Source organism: Vulpes lagopus, chromosome 5 (genome assembly GCF_018345385.1).
Source record: "Vulpes lagopus strain Blue_001 chromosome 5, ASM1834538v1, whole genome shotgun sequence".
Taxonomy (NCBI): Eukaryota; Metazoa; Chordata; class Mammalia; order Carnivora; family Canidae; genus Vulpes; species Vulpes lagopus.
Genome location: NC_054828.1, coordinates 45,242,710 through 45,258,773, shown reverse-complemented (window position 1 = coordinate 45,258,773; position 16,064 = coordinate 45,242,710). Strand labels below are relative to the sequence as shown.

Here is a 16,064-nt window from a genome sequence, read left to right as displayed (position 1 = left end):
GTGCAGAGCCTGATGTGGGGTTCTATCGCATGACCCTAAGATCATGACCTGAGCTGAAATCAAGGGTTGGATGCTTAACTGACTGAGCCTCCCAGGCACCCCAAAAGGAAATTATTAATATAAGACAACTCAGAACCAGGGTGAGGTATCAAACTCATATGCTAAAATTCCAAAAGCAGAATATCATTAAATGTGAAACACATGATAAGACTGTCAACATATACACAGCACATACAGAGATCTGCCTGCAGTCACTGCTTAATCTTTAAATACATGTCACTGATACAAAAACCTGCAATTAAATTTCTACTCTTCAAAAAAAAAATAAATTTCTACTCTTCAGTTGTCCTTTTCTTGATATATATTTAAGGAGTACTAAAGATATGAACAAAATGCATCAAAGTGAGAGTCTGCTAAGCACTCTCTGCTTTACTCTGAACAACTGTGCACTATACCTTGAGAAAAACTTGTAGCCCATTTCTAGCTAAGACTGTGGAAGACTCTTCTAATTCTTTTTCAGTCAATTTATTTTTTTAATCATTTGAGAGAAAAATACAAAAATCGCTCAGGAACCAAATCACATTTTTATAATATCAAGTTCATTATAAAAATGAGCTTCATTATTGATTCTATAATACTTCAAAGAGTATATGTATTGTTCACATGTCCTTTTCTGAATGTTATCCATTTTTGCATTACAAGCTAAGGCTCCTTACTTATGATATTATTATATGTCCAAATCCAATTCTGATGGCAGCAGAGCAAGTTGATGGCAAATATGTATTCCCAAGACTTAAGTCTTCACCAAACCTTTCACTAGCAAGGAATTTTATGGGTTGGGAGGGTAGGAGGGAATCAATTATAATTTTAAATCTCTTCATCAGTGAGATTTTTTTTAAGCTGGATTTTTTGAAAAACCTAATAAAATATATTAACCTCTGACAAAATTTATTAAGAAAGAGAGAAGGCAATAGGGATATTAATTAGAAATGAAAAGGATCCACGAATGGAGGAATAGGTGTGGCCATGTGATTGAGGTGAAAGCAATTCAATGTGAGCAAATGTCATGTGCTCTACAACCAGGCCTGTCCCATAAGAATATCTCACATGTAGGGTACCTGGATGGTTCAGTGGTAGAGCATCTGCCTTTGGCTCAGGTTGTGACCCTGGGGTCCTGGAATCAAATCCCACATCTGGCTCCCCACAAGGAGCCTGCTTCTCTCTCTGCCTATGTCTCTGCCTCTCTCTGGGTCTTTCATAAATAAATAAATAAAATCTTTTAAAAAATTAAAAAATAAATAAAACTAACAACAACAAAAAAGAATATCTCACATGTAAACCTCTGCTTTTTCACTTCTCTGGACTTGAAATAGATAAACATTGGCTACTTAGAAGCCATGTTTTGAAGAGGGTAGAACCAGAAGATGATAAGAATGTGGGTCTTCAAATTACCAATAAAGGAAGCTACCTATCAACAAGAAACATCTATTTGGATTTTATTCAAATGACAGGTAAACTTCTGTGTTTGAACAATTTTTGGGTTTGCAGTTAGCATTACCTTAAACTAGAAATTAGTAAATGATAAACATAGTATCTCAAATTAGTGGAGGAAAGACGTCTATTAGTACACGTGTTTATTATTATTTTTTTAAAGTAGATTCATACCCTGCATGGAGTCCAAAGTTGGGCTTGAACTCATGACCCTGAGATCAGGACCTGAGCTGAGATCAGGAGTCAGATGCTTAACCGACTAAGCCATGTAGGCGCCCCTCAATACTTGTGGTTATTGATACCATGGGTAACTGGGTAGTCAATTTGAAAAGAAAAACGAAGTTAGATCTATACTTCATAAATTATACCATGATAACTTAAATGGATTAAGTCTTAGATGGGCAAAATAAAATCACGCAAGTTCTAGAAGAAAACAGAAGAGCATTTTTTATAGCTTTAAATATAAAAAGTCTTTCTAAATATGACTCAAAATTTAAAATCATGAAAGATTAGATTGGTAAATTTGAGTAGCTTAACACAAAGCTCTCTGATGGCCAAAAGACACCATATACCAAGTGAAAATACAAATGATAAATAGGTAAATTATTTGTAATTCATATCAGGCAAAAAGCTAGTATCCTTACTACATAAAGAACTCTGAAATTGATAAGAAGACCCTAGCAATACAATGAAAAAATGGGCAAAAAATGTGGGCAGTCAGTGCAAAATAAATAAGATATATGAAAGATGTTCAACTCCTCTAAAAGAAAAGAAATCTGAGCTAAAATTATACTGTGATACCATTTTTCACCTATTAGATTGTCAAAAATTCAAATGTTTGACAATACTCTGTGAGGCTATATGGAAAACAGGTATTTTAACACATTATTGATGAAACTGTTAGATGTACATTTGAAGAATAATTTGACAACAGCAAAGTATTAAACTTTTGACCCAGGGACTCTACTTTGAGAAAGTTATCCTGCAGATGTACTTGCATGTGAGCAAAGTGATGCATGCATTATAGCTATTCACTGCATATTATTTGTAACACGAGGTTGGAAACTACCCAAATGTGTATCGACAGAGGGCTGGTTAAATAAATTATGGTACATCTATTCAATGAGATGTTACACAATTGTTAAAAAGAATGAAGAAGCTCTCTATGAGCTCTATGGAAATGCCACAGTCTGGAAAAAGATACTTATAATGCATATAAGCATAAAGGATTGTATCCTTCAGAATATAAAGAAGTCCTACAACATCAATTTTTAAAAACTCAATAGAAAAACGGGCAAAGAATGCGGCACCTGGGTGGGTCAGTAGGTTAAGCATCAGATTCTTGATGTTGGCTCAGGTTATGATCTCAGGGTCATGAGATCAAGCCCCATGTTGGGCTCTGCGCTGAGTGTGAAGCCTGCTTGAGATTCTCTCTCTCCCTCTCTCTCTCTGTCCCATCCCACTTGCATTGTCTCTCAGAAAAGAAGAGAGAGAGGGAAAAAAAGAAAAATGGGCAAAGTATATAACAGGCAATCTTCAAAAAAGGAAACAAAAATGGCCAATAAAAATGTGAATATATGCTCAATCTCAGTAATAATAGGGGTATAAAAATAAAAATAAAAAGACAACATTTCATATTCTCACTGGGCTTGTAAAAACTAGTAAAAACTATTGTGGTAACAATTCCCAAATATTCATACCCTAATGTAGAAGTGGGAGATCTTTGAAGTTAGGTGTGGTCACACATGGCTTATTTTGGCCAATTAAATGTGAGCAGAATTGATGTGTGTCACTTCTGTGCAGAAACTTCAGCAGCCAGGCTGTAAGCCCTTTAGTTCCCCCTGCCTCCTAGAAGCTTGTGTCAGGTTGGAGCCCCTGCCACCCATATCCCTGAGTGACTCTAAGGAATAGAGCTTCCCTACTGACCCACACTGTACTTGTAGCATGAGCAAGAAATAAGATTTGAATTAAGCCACTGAGATTTTGTGGTTATTGGTTACTGTGGCACGATTTAGTTATCTTGACTGATATAGTCTTAATGCTTGGTGAGGAAATGGAACAAGAACTCTCCTATACTGCTGGTAGGAGTGTACGCTGGCATAGCAACTGTGGAGAAAAGTTTAGAAATGTTAGTGGACACTAAGGTTATTTTCAGTTTTTCTTTTAAAATAATGCTGCAATTAAAACTTTCTTTTTGCTATTAAAACTTTTGATCATTATCCTTGTGCACACATGAGTTGAAGGGTATACATGTTGTCAACTTGACCAAACTTTCTTTTTTTTTTAAGATTTATTTATTTATTTATTCATGATAGACATAGAGAGAGAGAGTCAGAGACACGGGCAGAGGGAGAAGCAGGCTCCATTCCAGGAGCCCAACGTGGAACTCGATCCCGGGACTCCAGGATTGCGTCCTGGGCCAAAGGCAGGCGCCAAACCACTGAGCCACCCAGGGATCCCCTTGACCAAACTTTCTAAACTTTACTCCACACCAAGAATTAAGACCTTGTTCAGATTACTTAAACATTTTCCCCTCTCAATTTTTTAGAATTATTGTAGACTTCTAAATGCTTGTAGAACCTGCAGAATAAATATACAAGAGCATACCTATGAGAATAGGCAATTTTGGCACTGAAGAAGGGCATCAACTTTAAGCTTTATCTGAAAAGTAATATTCCTTGTTCTTTTTGTGTTTTTCTTCCTTTTTCTCATTTGCCTTCTAGGATTCCTTATGTACTTTACCGATAATTTCCCTTGTTAGTTATTTTTCCAATATTCTGTTTCCTTCTACAAACAATATACACATGCACACTTGGTAAGAAGGCAAAGTATAAAGTTTAATGTGCAATTTAATTTAAGCTATGGTTTCCTTGTACTTTTAGTGCCACCTTATGGCAGTGCTCTGGTGTCAGAATCTATACTTTCCTGATTTTTTTTTTTTAATGCTTCCAAACACATTTGTGGCTGAGATTTACAGTGTTAGTCATTTTCACCTTAGGGCTCCTGGCTGGCTCAGTGAGTGGAACATGAGACTCTTGATTTTGGGGTTGTGAGTTTAAGCCCCACACTGGGTACAGAGATAACTTAAATATGAAATCTTAAAAAAAAATATAGTTAGATAGATAGATAGATATCCTGTCACATAGTATGGTTTCAAACCATCTGACAGTCTGCTATGGTGACTCTAGGCCTACCTACTCCAGAACCACTGTTAGAAAGTCTTTGACATTGATCCAACAGACAAAGCTAGATGTCATTTAACAAATATTCAGTTCCACTTCTTATTACTTATTGGGAAAAAAGTCTACTTATTCCATGACTATATGCCTACTTATGGCTAGAAGAATGAATACACTTTAGAATATATAAATAAATGCACTTTGGAGATCCCATCAAGAACTCCTGTTTGTTCCTGATGTAAAATAATTTTGACAGTTGCCTACATCTCTTGTTCAAGTTTTCTCTTAATTTTTATTTTATTTATTTGTTTGTTTTTAAGGATTTTTTTTACTTACTAGAGAGAGAGCAAGAGTGAACAGGTGGTAGGGGCAGAGAGTGAGGGAGAGAGACTCTCAAGCAGACTCCATGCTGAGCATGGAACCTGATGTGGGGCTCACTCTCAGGACCCTGAGACCATGACCTGAACCAAGCTGAAACAAAGAATTAGACATCCAATTAACTGTGCCACCCAGGTGCCCCTCTTAACTTCTAAATTCTCATAATTTTTATGATCAATACCTTCTGGTTGGCTTTTTTTTTTTTAATTTGGGAAAATATACTAACCACAGACCAGCACAGTCTAAAACAACCAACAGCTATACCTGCCATTCAAAATTAATAGATAGGGGGACACCTGCATGGCTCATGGTCAAGCGTCTGCCTTTGGCTCAGGGTGTGATCCTGGAGTCCCAGGATCAAGTCCCACATCAGGCTTTCTTCATGGAGCCGCCTCCTCCCTCTGCCTGAGTCTCTGCCTCTCTATGTCTTTCATGAATGAATAAATAAAATATTTTAAAAATTAATAGATGGGAAGATGGCAGAGTAGGAGGACCCTAAGCTCACTTCATTAATGGATACAACTGGATAACACTCACATAAGTGTAAATAACCCAGAAAGCAACCCAAAGTCTGGCAGAACAAACTCCACAACTAAAGGTAGAGAAGAGGCCACACCAAGAAGGTGGTGAGGGTGGAGATGTGGGGGGACCTAAATGAGTCACAGGAGGGAGGGAGAGCACCCTGGGCATGAAGAAGGGAGAGAAACAGACCCTCACCTGGGGAAGACAAATTCCCACATTTGGCTTTGAAAACTAGAGAGGCCAAGTTTCTTGAGTTTCGTACAACAACTGGTAGGGCATAAACTTGGAATTTAAAATATCAATGTGCTCAACAATGACAGAACCCAGAGGAAGCCAAGTTCCCACCCTTAAAGAGACAGCACAAGAGAGGCAGAGCTATTTACAATGAATGAAACAAAAAGTACACTACATGGAGTAAATAGTAGGCTGGTGGAGGCAGAAAAGCAAATAAGTGACCTGGAGGACAGGATAATGGAAAGTAATCAAGCTGAGCAGGTGAGGGAAAAAATTTTGCAAAATGAGAATAGACTTGAGGAACTTAGTCACTCCATCAAGTGTAATAACATTCACATTATAAGGCTCTCAGAAGAAGAAGAGAAAAGAGGACACATTTCTTTGAAGAAATAATAGCTGAAAACTTTGCTAATCTGTGGAAGGAAACAGATATACAGATCCAGGAAGTACAGAGATTCCTCAACAAAATCAACCCAAGGAAGTCCACACCAAGCCATATTGTTATCAAAATGGTAAAAGTAGTGATAGAAAGAGAGTTTTTAAAGAAAAAAAAAAAAGACAATTGCATACATGGGAAACTCATAAGGCTATCAGTGGGATTTTCCACAGAAACTTTGCAAGCCAAAAGGAAGTGCCATGGGATCCCTGGGTGGCGCAGCGGTTTGGCCCCTGCCTTTGGCCCAGGGCGCGATCCTGGAGACCCGGGATCGAATCCCACATCAGGCTCCCGGTGCATGGAGCCTGCTTCTCCCTCCGCCTGTGTCTCTGCCTCTCTCTCTCTCTATGACTATCATAAATAAATAAAAATTAAAAAAAATATATAATCTTAAAAAAAAAACAAAAAAAAAAAACAAAAAAAACAAAAGGAAGTGCCATGATATATCCAAAATGCTGAAAGGAAAAAAAAAAAATCTGAAGTCACAAGAACTCTATCCAGCAAGGCCATCATTCAGAATAGAAGGAGATAGAGTTTCACAGGCACACCAAAGCTAAAGGAGTTCATGACCACTAAACCAGCCCTGCAAGAAGTATTAAAAGACATGTTGGAGTGGAAAGAAAAACCATAAGTAGGGATGAGAAAAGTAGGAAGCACAGAAGCAATAAAAATATGTCTATAAAAATCAGTCAAGGAGCTTACGAAATAAAAGGATGTAAAGTATGACATCATGTATATAAAACGTGGGGTGGAGAGGAGTAAAGAATAAGTTCAAACTTAAGCAACCATCAACTTAATATAGACTGCTATATGCAGAAGATGTTATGCACAAACCTAATGGTAGTCACACATCAAAAACCAGTCATAGATATGCCAAAAATAAAGAGAAAAGAATCCAAGTATATCACTAAAGAGAGCCAGTGAACTGTGAGAGAAGAGAGCAGGAGAAGAAGGATCAGAGAAATAAAAAGACAACCACAAAACAAGTAACAAAAGGGTAAATACATACCTATTACCAATTATTATGAATGAAAATGGACTAAATGCTCCAATTAAAAGACATAAGGTGACAGAATAGATTAAAAACAAACAAACAAACTAGGATACCCACCTGTATGCTGCCTACAAGAGACTTATTTCAGACCTAAATACACACGCAAATGGGGAGTGAGGGGATGAAGAAACATCTATCACGCAAATGGATGCATACAAAAGAAAGCCAGGGTAGCAATACTTACACTGGACAAAATACACTTTAAAATAGACTGTAAAAAGGGACAAAGAAGGACACTATGTAATAATAAACAGGACAATCAAACAAGAAGATATAATCATTGTAAATATTTATGCATCCAACATAGGAGTACCCAAATAATAAAACAGTTAATAACAACATAAATGAACTAATTGACAGTAATACAATAATAGTAGGGTAATTTAACACCCCACTTAACTCAATTAATAGATCATCCAAATGAGGTCAGTAAGGAAACAGTGGCTTTGAACTGGACTAGATGGACTTAACAGGTATAGCTAGAACATTCCATCCTAAAACAGCATAATACACATTCTTTTCAAGTTCATATGGAACATTCTCCACAAGAGACCACATATTAGGCTACAAAACACATCTCAACAAATTCAAAAAGATCAAAGTCATACCATGCATCTTTTCTGGCTACCACACCATGAAACTAGAAATCAACCACAAGAAAAAAATCTGGAAAGAGCAAAAATACATGGAGGTTAGATAACAGCAACTAAACAATGAATGGCTCAACTAAGAAATAAAAAAAATACCTCAAAAATTACATGGAGAGAAATGAAAATGAAAACACAATAGTCCAGGGGCACCTGGGTGGCTTAGTTGGTTAAGCATCTGCATTTGGCTCAGGCCATGATCCCAGGGTCCTGGAATCAAGCCCCACATCAGGCTCCCTGCTCATTCTCCTTATCCCACTGCCCCTCCTTCCTGCTCATTCTCTCTCTCTCAAATAAATAAATAAAATCTAAGAAGAAGAGGCAGGAGAAGGAGAAGGAGAAGGAGAAGGAGAGGAGAAGGAGAAGAAGAAGTAGAAGACGAAAACGGTGATGACACAATAGTCCAAAATCTTTGGGATGCAGCAAATGCAATTCTAAGAGAGAAGTTTATAGCAATACAGGCCTACCTCAAAAGCAAGAAAAATCTTAAGTAAACAACCCAACCTTATACCTAAAGCTAGAAAAAGAAGAATGAACAAAACCCCAAACCAGCAGAAGGAAGATAATAATAAAGATTAGAGCAGAAACCAGGAACTGGATCTTTAAAAAGATCAACAAAATTGGGACGTCTGTGTGGCTCAGCGGTTGAGCCCCTGTTTTTAGCTCAGGGAGTGATGCCCGGATCCGGGATGGAGTCCCGCATTGGGCAGCCTGTGAGGAGCCTGCTTCACTCTCTGCCTGTGTCTCTGCCTCTCTCTGTGTGTGTCTCTCATGAATAAACTAATAAATCTTTAAAAAAAACCAACAAAACTGATAAACTCTAGCCAGACTCATAAGAAGAGAGAGAGAGAAAGTACAGAGGACTCAAACAAAATCAGAGATGAAAGGGAAATAACCTACACCATGGAAAAAGAAAGGATTACAAGAGAATATTATAAAAAATTATATGCCAACAAATTGGACAACCTACAAACATAGAACCTACCACAACTGAAAACAGGAAGAAACAAATTTAAATAAAATGATTACCAGCAATGAAATTGAATCAGTGACCGAAAACCTCCTAATAGGGACACCTAGGTGGCTCAGATGGTTAAGCATCTGCCTTCAGTGCAGGTCATGATCTCCAGGTCCTGGGACTGGGCCCCATGATGGGCTCCCCACTCAGCGGGAAGTCTGCTTCTTCTTTTCCCTCTGCCTCTCCCCCGACTCATGCTCTCTCTCTGTCTCAAATGAATAAATAAAATCTTAAAAAAAAAAAAAAAACACTCCTAACAAACTAAAGTCCAAGACCAGATGGCTTCACAAGTGAATTCTACCAAACATTTTTTAAAAAATTTTTTATTGTGGATCCCTGGGTGGCTCAGTGGTTTGGCACCTGCCTTTGGCTCAGGGCTTGATCCTGGAGTCCCGGGATCGAGTCCCATGTTGGACTCCCTGCGTGGAGCCTGCTTCTCCCTCTGCCTGTGTCTCTAACTCTCTCTCTCTCTGTGTCTCTCTCATGAATAAATAAATAAAATCTTTTTTTAAAAAAATAAAAATAAAAAATTATTTATTTTAAAGATTTTATTTATTCATTCACAGAGACAGAGAGAGAGAGGGAGGAAGAGACACAGGCAGAGGGAGAAGCAGGAGCAGGCTCCACGCAGGGAGCCCAAGGTGGGACTTGATCCTGGGTCTCCAGGATCACACTCTGGGCTGCAGGCGGCTAAACCGCTGTGCCACTGGGACTGCCCTTTTTTTATTTTTTAAAAAAGATTTTATTTATTTATTCATGAGAGACACACAGAGAGAGGCAGAGACATAGGCAGAGAAGCAGGCTCCATGCAGGGAGCCTGATGTGGGATTTGGTCTAGGATCATGCCCTGGGCTGAAGGTAGGCGCTCAACTCCTGTGCCACCCAGGCATCCCTCTACCAAACATTTAAAGAAGAGTTAATATTTATTATTCTTAAACTATTCCAAAAAACAGAAAAGGAAGGAAATTTTCCAATTTTATTTTATCAGACCAGGATTACTCTGATACCAAAACCAGATAAAGACTCTAAAGATAAAGATAAGTATAGGGTAATATCTCTGGTGAATATAGATGCAAAAACCCTCAACAAAATATTAGCAAGCCAAATCCAACAATACATTAAAAAAAAATCATTCACCACGATCACCTGGAATTCCCTGATTGCAAACCAATCATTGCAATATATCAGATCAATAAGAGGAAGGATAAAAACCATTTGATCATTTTGATAGATGCAGAAAAAGGATTTGACAAAGTACAACATCTGTTCATGATGAAATCCCTCAACAAACTAGGTTTAGAGGGAACATACCTCAACATAATAAAAGCCTTTTATGAGAAACCCATAGCTAACATCATACTCAATGGAAGACAACTAAGGGCTTTCCCCTAAGGTCAGGAAAAAGACAAGGATGTCTACTCTCACCACTTATTCAACGCAGTATTGGAAGTCCTCACCACAGCAATCAAACAACAAAAAAATAAATTAAAGGCATCCAAATTGGTAAGGAAGAAGTAAAACTTTACTATTTGCAGATGACAGGATACTATACATAGAAAACACTAAAGACTCTACCAAAAAACTACTAGAACTGATACATGAATTCAGGAAGGTCTCAGGATACAAAATCAACATAGAGAAATTCATTGCATTTCTATACACTAATAATGACATAGCAGAAAGTGGAATTAAGAAAACAATCCCATTTACATTTGCACCAAAAATAATAAAATATCTAAGAATAAACTTAAACAAAGAGGTGAAAGACCTGTACTCAGAAAACTATAAAAGAAGTTTATAGTTTTATAGTTATATTGATGAAAGAAGTTGAAGATAACACAGATATTCCATACTCATGCACTGGAAAACAAATATTGTTAAAATGTCTATAGTACCTAAAGCAATCTATAGATTTAAGGCAATCTTTATCAAAGTACCAACAGCATTTTTCTTAGAGGTGGAACAAACAATCCTAAAGTTTGTATGGAACCACAGAGACCTCAAATAGCCAAAGCAATCTTGAAAAAAGAAAAAAAAAACCCACACAAATCTGGAGGTATCATAATTTCAGACTTCAAGTTATATTACAAAGCTGTAGCAATCAAAAGAGTATGGTACTGGTACAACAACAGACCATAGATCAATGGAACAGAATAGAAAGCCCAAAAATAAACTCACAACCATATGGCCAATTAAACTTTGACAAAGGAGGCAAGAATACACGATGGGGGAAAAGCCAGTCTCTTCAACAAATGGTGTTGGGAAAACTGGACAGCTCTACGCAACAGAATGAAACTGGAGCACTTTCTTACACCACACACAAAAATTAACTCAAAGTGGAGTAAGGATCTAATTGTGAGACCCAAAACCATAAAAATCCTAGAAAAGAGCACAGGTAGTAATTTCTCTGCCATGGGCTCTTATAACATCTTTCCAGACAGATCTCCTGAGGCAAGGGAAACAAAAGCAAAAACAAACTACTGGGACCATATCAAAACAAAAATCTTCTGCATAGTAAAGTAAACAATCAATGAAACACAAAGACAACCTACTGAATGGAAGAAGATATTTGGAAATGATATATCTGACAGAGGCTTAGTATCCAAAGTACATAAAGAACATATACAACTCAACACCAAAAAAATTAATTCTGTTGAAAATGGGCAAAAGACATGAACAGACATTTCCCCAAAGGAGACATACACATGGCCAAGAGACACATGAAACAATGTTCAACATCGCTCACCATCAGGGAAGTGCAAATCGAAACCACAATGAGATATTACCTCATACCTGTCAGAACGGCTAAAATACAAAACACAAGAAAAACAAGATTATATATTAACAACAATACTGGAATTAAAAAAAAAAAGAATAGGGCAGCCGGGTGGCCCAGCGGTTTAGCGCTGCCTTCAGCCCAGGGCCTGATCCTGGAGACCCGGGATCGAGTCCCATGTTGGGTTCCCGGCAGGGAGCCTGCTTCTCCCTCTGCCTGTGTCTCTGCCTCTCTCTCTGTCTCTCATGGATAAATAAATAAAATCTTTTTTTTTAAATAAATGAAATCTTAAAAAAAATAAAATAAATTTAAAAAAGAATAGATGGAAATTTATAATACTGAGGTTGTTTGGGCTCATCCTACAGCAATATCTTGATTAGAATCATAAGAAAAAAATGAGGATCCATGCTTACTCTGGCACTTTAAAATGTAAGAACAGTGCTTGAGATACTGGGCACCTACATCAAAGGGAACAAATAAAACAGAAATTGTTTATACTGGTGGGAAAAAGTTAAAAAATGTGAACACTGCCATGTTTGTTTCAAATATTATATATATATATATAAATACATGTAGATATATGTATACATATAAAAAATAACTTATTAACAGAGCATAAGAGTTGGTTGTGGAGTCAAGACCAACAAAAAAGGCAGTGAGAACATCTGACTGCTAAACTGTGGCAATGTTGGGAGTGCAATACAATTCAGAAAAGAGAGTTTGGCAGGGTCACAGAGGTGAATTCTGAGCAGGGACTTGAAACAAGGGAAAAGTTCCAGAGGGAAGCAAAACACAAGAAGAGCAATCTAGGTTGGGGAACAACATGAACCAAGGTCAAAAAAGCAAGTATAATGTGCTTATTTCTAAAAGTCATGGGGCACCTGGGTGGCTCAGTGGTTGAGCATCTATCTTTGGCTCAGGTCATGATCCCAGGGTCCTGGGATCGAGTCTTGAGTTAGGCTCCCTGTGGGGAGCCCGCTTCTCCCTCTATGTCTCTGCCTCTGTGTCTCTCATGAATAAATAAAATCTTAAAAAATAAATAAAAGTCCTTCATGTGACCTAATAATAATGCCTGGCATCTTTCAAGCACTTACTATACGTTAGGCCTCATTCTGCGTGCTTTACCTGTATATATTACCTCATTTAACACAGCAATACTGTCATCAAGAGCACCCTGTTCAGATCATTCTTTTCTGTTGCCCTTAGACAAGTTGCCATCTCTGGGTCTCAGTTTTTCCATCTGTAGAAAAAGCAGAAAATAGATTGTCCTGTGCATGGCTATATGCAGATGCACAAGAAGAGATTACATAGAAAATGATATACCTATTAGGATAAGTTGAAGGATAAATCATACTGTGTTTTTTGGTTTTGTTCATTTTGAGGTTTTTGTTTTGGTTTTTTGAGGAAATGCCAGATTGCTTTCCAAAGTGGCTACACCATTTTGAATTCTCATCAGCAGTCTATGAGCATACCAATTTCACCACATTTTCTGCAACATGTTACTTGGCTCCTTTTTGGGTATAGCCATTCTACTGAGTGTCAACTGGTATCCCATTGTGGTTTTGATTTGCAATGCCCTGACGGCTAATGATGTTGAGCATCTTTTCAAGTGCTTTTGACTATTGGTTTATCTTCTTTGGAGAAACGTCTATTCAAATCTTTTATCATTTTAAAAACTGGTTGTCTTTTTTTTTTTTTTAACTGGTTGTCTTTTTAATGTTGAGTTGTAAATGTTCTTTGTATATTCTGGATATAAGTCCTTTATCAAAAAAAAAAAAGTCCCTTATCAGACATATGATTCATAAATATTTTCTACCATTCTATGGGCTTTTTACTTTCTTGATTGTATCCATTCAAGCACAAATGTTTTTAATTTTGAGTAAATGCAATTTGTCTATTTTTTCTTTTGTTGTTTGTGCTTTTAGTGTCTTATCTAAGTATCCATTGCCAAATACAAGGTTACGAAGATTTGCTTGGGTGTTTTCTTGCAAGTTTTATAGTTTTGGTTCTTACATCTAGATTTTTGATCCATTTTGAGTCAACTTTTTGTACTCGGTAGGAGGTAAGGATCCTACTTTATTCTTTTACATGAGGCTATCCACTTGTCCCAGCATCATTTGTAGAAAAGACTATTCCTTCCCAATTGAATGGTCTTGGCACTGCTCTTGAAATTAATTTGCCACAGACACGTGAGTTTATTTCTTGACTCTAGATTTTGTTCTGTTGTTCTGTCTCTCCTTATGATGGTATTACAATGTCTTGATTACCATAGCTTTGTAGTAAGATTTAATATCAGAAAATGTGGATCTTTTGGTTCTTTTCCAAAATTGTTTTGGCTGTTCTGGGTCTCTTGAGTTTCCACATAAATTTTAGGATTAGCCTATCAATTTCTACAAAAAAGCCAACTGAGATCCTGATAGGAACTGTGGTAAATCTGTAGATCAATTATTAACATCTTAACAATATTAAGTCTTCTGATCCATGGACATAGATGTCTTTCCATTTATTTAGCTCTTAATTTCTTTCAATGATATTTTATAGTTCACAGAGTATATTTTTCCTTTAAAATTAAAAAAAAATTTACAAATTTATTCCTTTTTTTGCTACTGGAAAGGGAATTTTTTTAAAATTTATTTTTCAGGTTTTTCATTGCCAGGGTATATAGAAATGAATCTATTTTTGTATATTGATTTTATATCCTAAAATCTGGCTGAATTCAATTGTATGTTCTACTGGGTTTTTTTAGTGGATTTCTTAGGATTTTCTACATACAAGATCATTTCTTTTGTGAATAGATGAAGTTTTACTTCCAATTTGGATGCATTTAATTCCATTTCCTGGCATGGCAGACAAATTGCAAATGAATGAAAAATCCCCAAAATATCAAGTAATAATGTCAGATATGTTCAGAAATAAGCTATGATGATGTGATGAGAGTGACTTCAGTAACTACTTTAGATTGGGCACGATGTCTCCTGTGAGGAAATGACATGTAACCCAACACCTCAAATATAAGAGCCTTCTAGATAGTCGGAACAGCAAACATGAAGGCACTGAAAGGTGAGAATGAGCTTATTTTTTGGAGGAACGGTAGACAATGTGACAGGAATGTAGCAAGCAGGAGGTTAAAAGAGGTCAGGAGGCACCTAGGGGCTAGGCCAGGTAAGACTTTGTAAACCTGAGCAATGGAGGTTGTATTTTAATCTAGGCTTGATGGGGTGTACTGGAGTGTTGGGCAGGGAGTGATGCAATCTAATCCACATTTCAAAATCACTATAGTTGCTTTGTGAATAACAGGTTAGAATGGAAGCCAGAGAATTACTTAGGGGGCTACTCTGGCACTTCACGTAAAATATGTTAATGACTTGGAATGGTGATAATGGAGATGGAGAGAAGCAAATGGACATAGGGTATGTATGTGACTTCCTGTCAAATTGGATGTGGGGAGTGAAGGAGGGAGAATTAAGGAATAATTGCTGAATATCTGGTTTGTGCACTGGGGTGGGTGGTAGTGCCATTTATTGAACAAGATTGGGCTTGAACAAGCAGGGAGTTGGGAAAGGGTGTTGAGGATCTATGTCACAAGTCCTGTTTAGATTATGTTAAGTTGGAGACACCTACTGGTATTCCAAATACAAATGCAAGTAGGCAGTTGGATAAATATGAATGGAACTGTTTTCAGCCTGAAGGAGTTGCCAGTGAGGCAGGAGGCATTCCAGGATTGTTTTAGGCAATCCAAGGTAATTACTGTTTCAAGAGGGTGTCATAAGGTGCTGACAGGCCCAGATTCCAGTCTGTGGGGTTACTTCATCTCTCTGAACTTTCTTCCCCACCTATAAAATGGAATAATACCTGATTTGGGTGTTTAACTGTGAGGCTAAAGGATAAAAGACATATACGAGAGCTAGCACCATCCTTAGCATATATTCAACAAATAGCAACTATTCCTCTATACAGTTTGATAAGAAATGGCCTTGTTAGCCAAACTAGCTATATTTTCTCAAGAAAAGATAGATCTTGGAAGGAGGACTGCTCTAAGACCATCTGCAGCTCATACTTTCTCTCCTTCAGTGAACCTCTGAAAATAGTACAGGTCACTACCAATATCAGGAAGTAGTTTTCCTACCTACCTCTTCCCTCAAATGCTGTTAACTTTGTCTAAATAACGCCAAGAACTTTAATATATTTAAGTAACACTTGATGTCATAACAACCACCAAAGTATTAGGTGCCTCTTTTCTTTCTTGCACTAAATACACACTCACGCACATCATTCTTAGCAATTCAAATTATAAGAGTGATATAAAACTCTCATCCTAAAGAATTTGAG

The 16,064-nt window shown here is 37.2% G+C and overlaps 1 protein-coding gene across 1 annotated transcript in view; it reads right to left on the bottom strand.

Annotated features, from left to right (window-relative positions):
- C5H2orf74 (chromosome 5 C2orf74 homolog) overlaps positions 1–12,909 on the bottom strand; it is a 30,324-nt gene extending 17,415 nt beyond the window's left edge. The window contains exon 1 of the mRNA XM_041757422.1: positions 12,874–12,909. Coding sequence (XP_041613356.1) covers positions 12,874–12,878 — 5 coding nt within the window. The 5' untranslated portion in view covers positions 12,879–12,909. The remainder of the gene's footprint in view (positions 1–12,873) is intronic.
- Between the last annotated feature and the right edge of the window lie 3,155 nt (positions 12,910–16,064).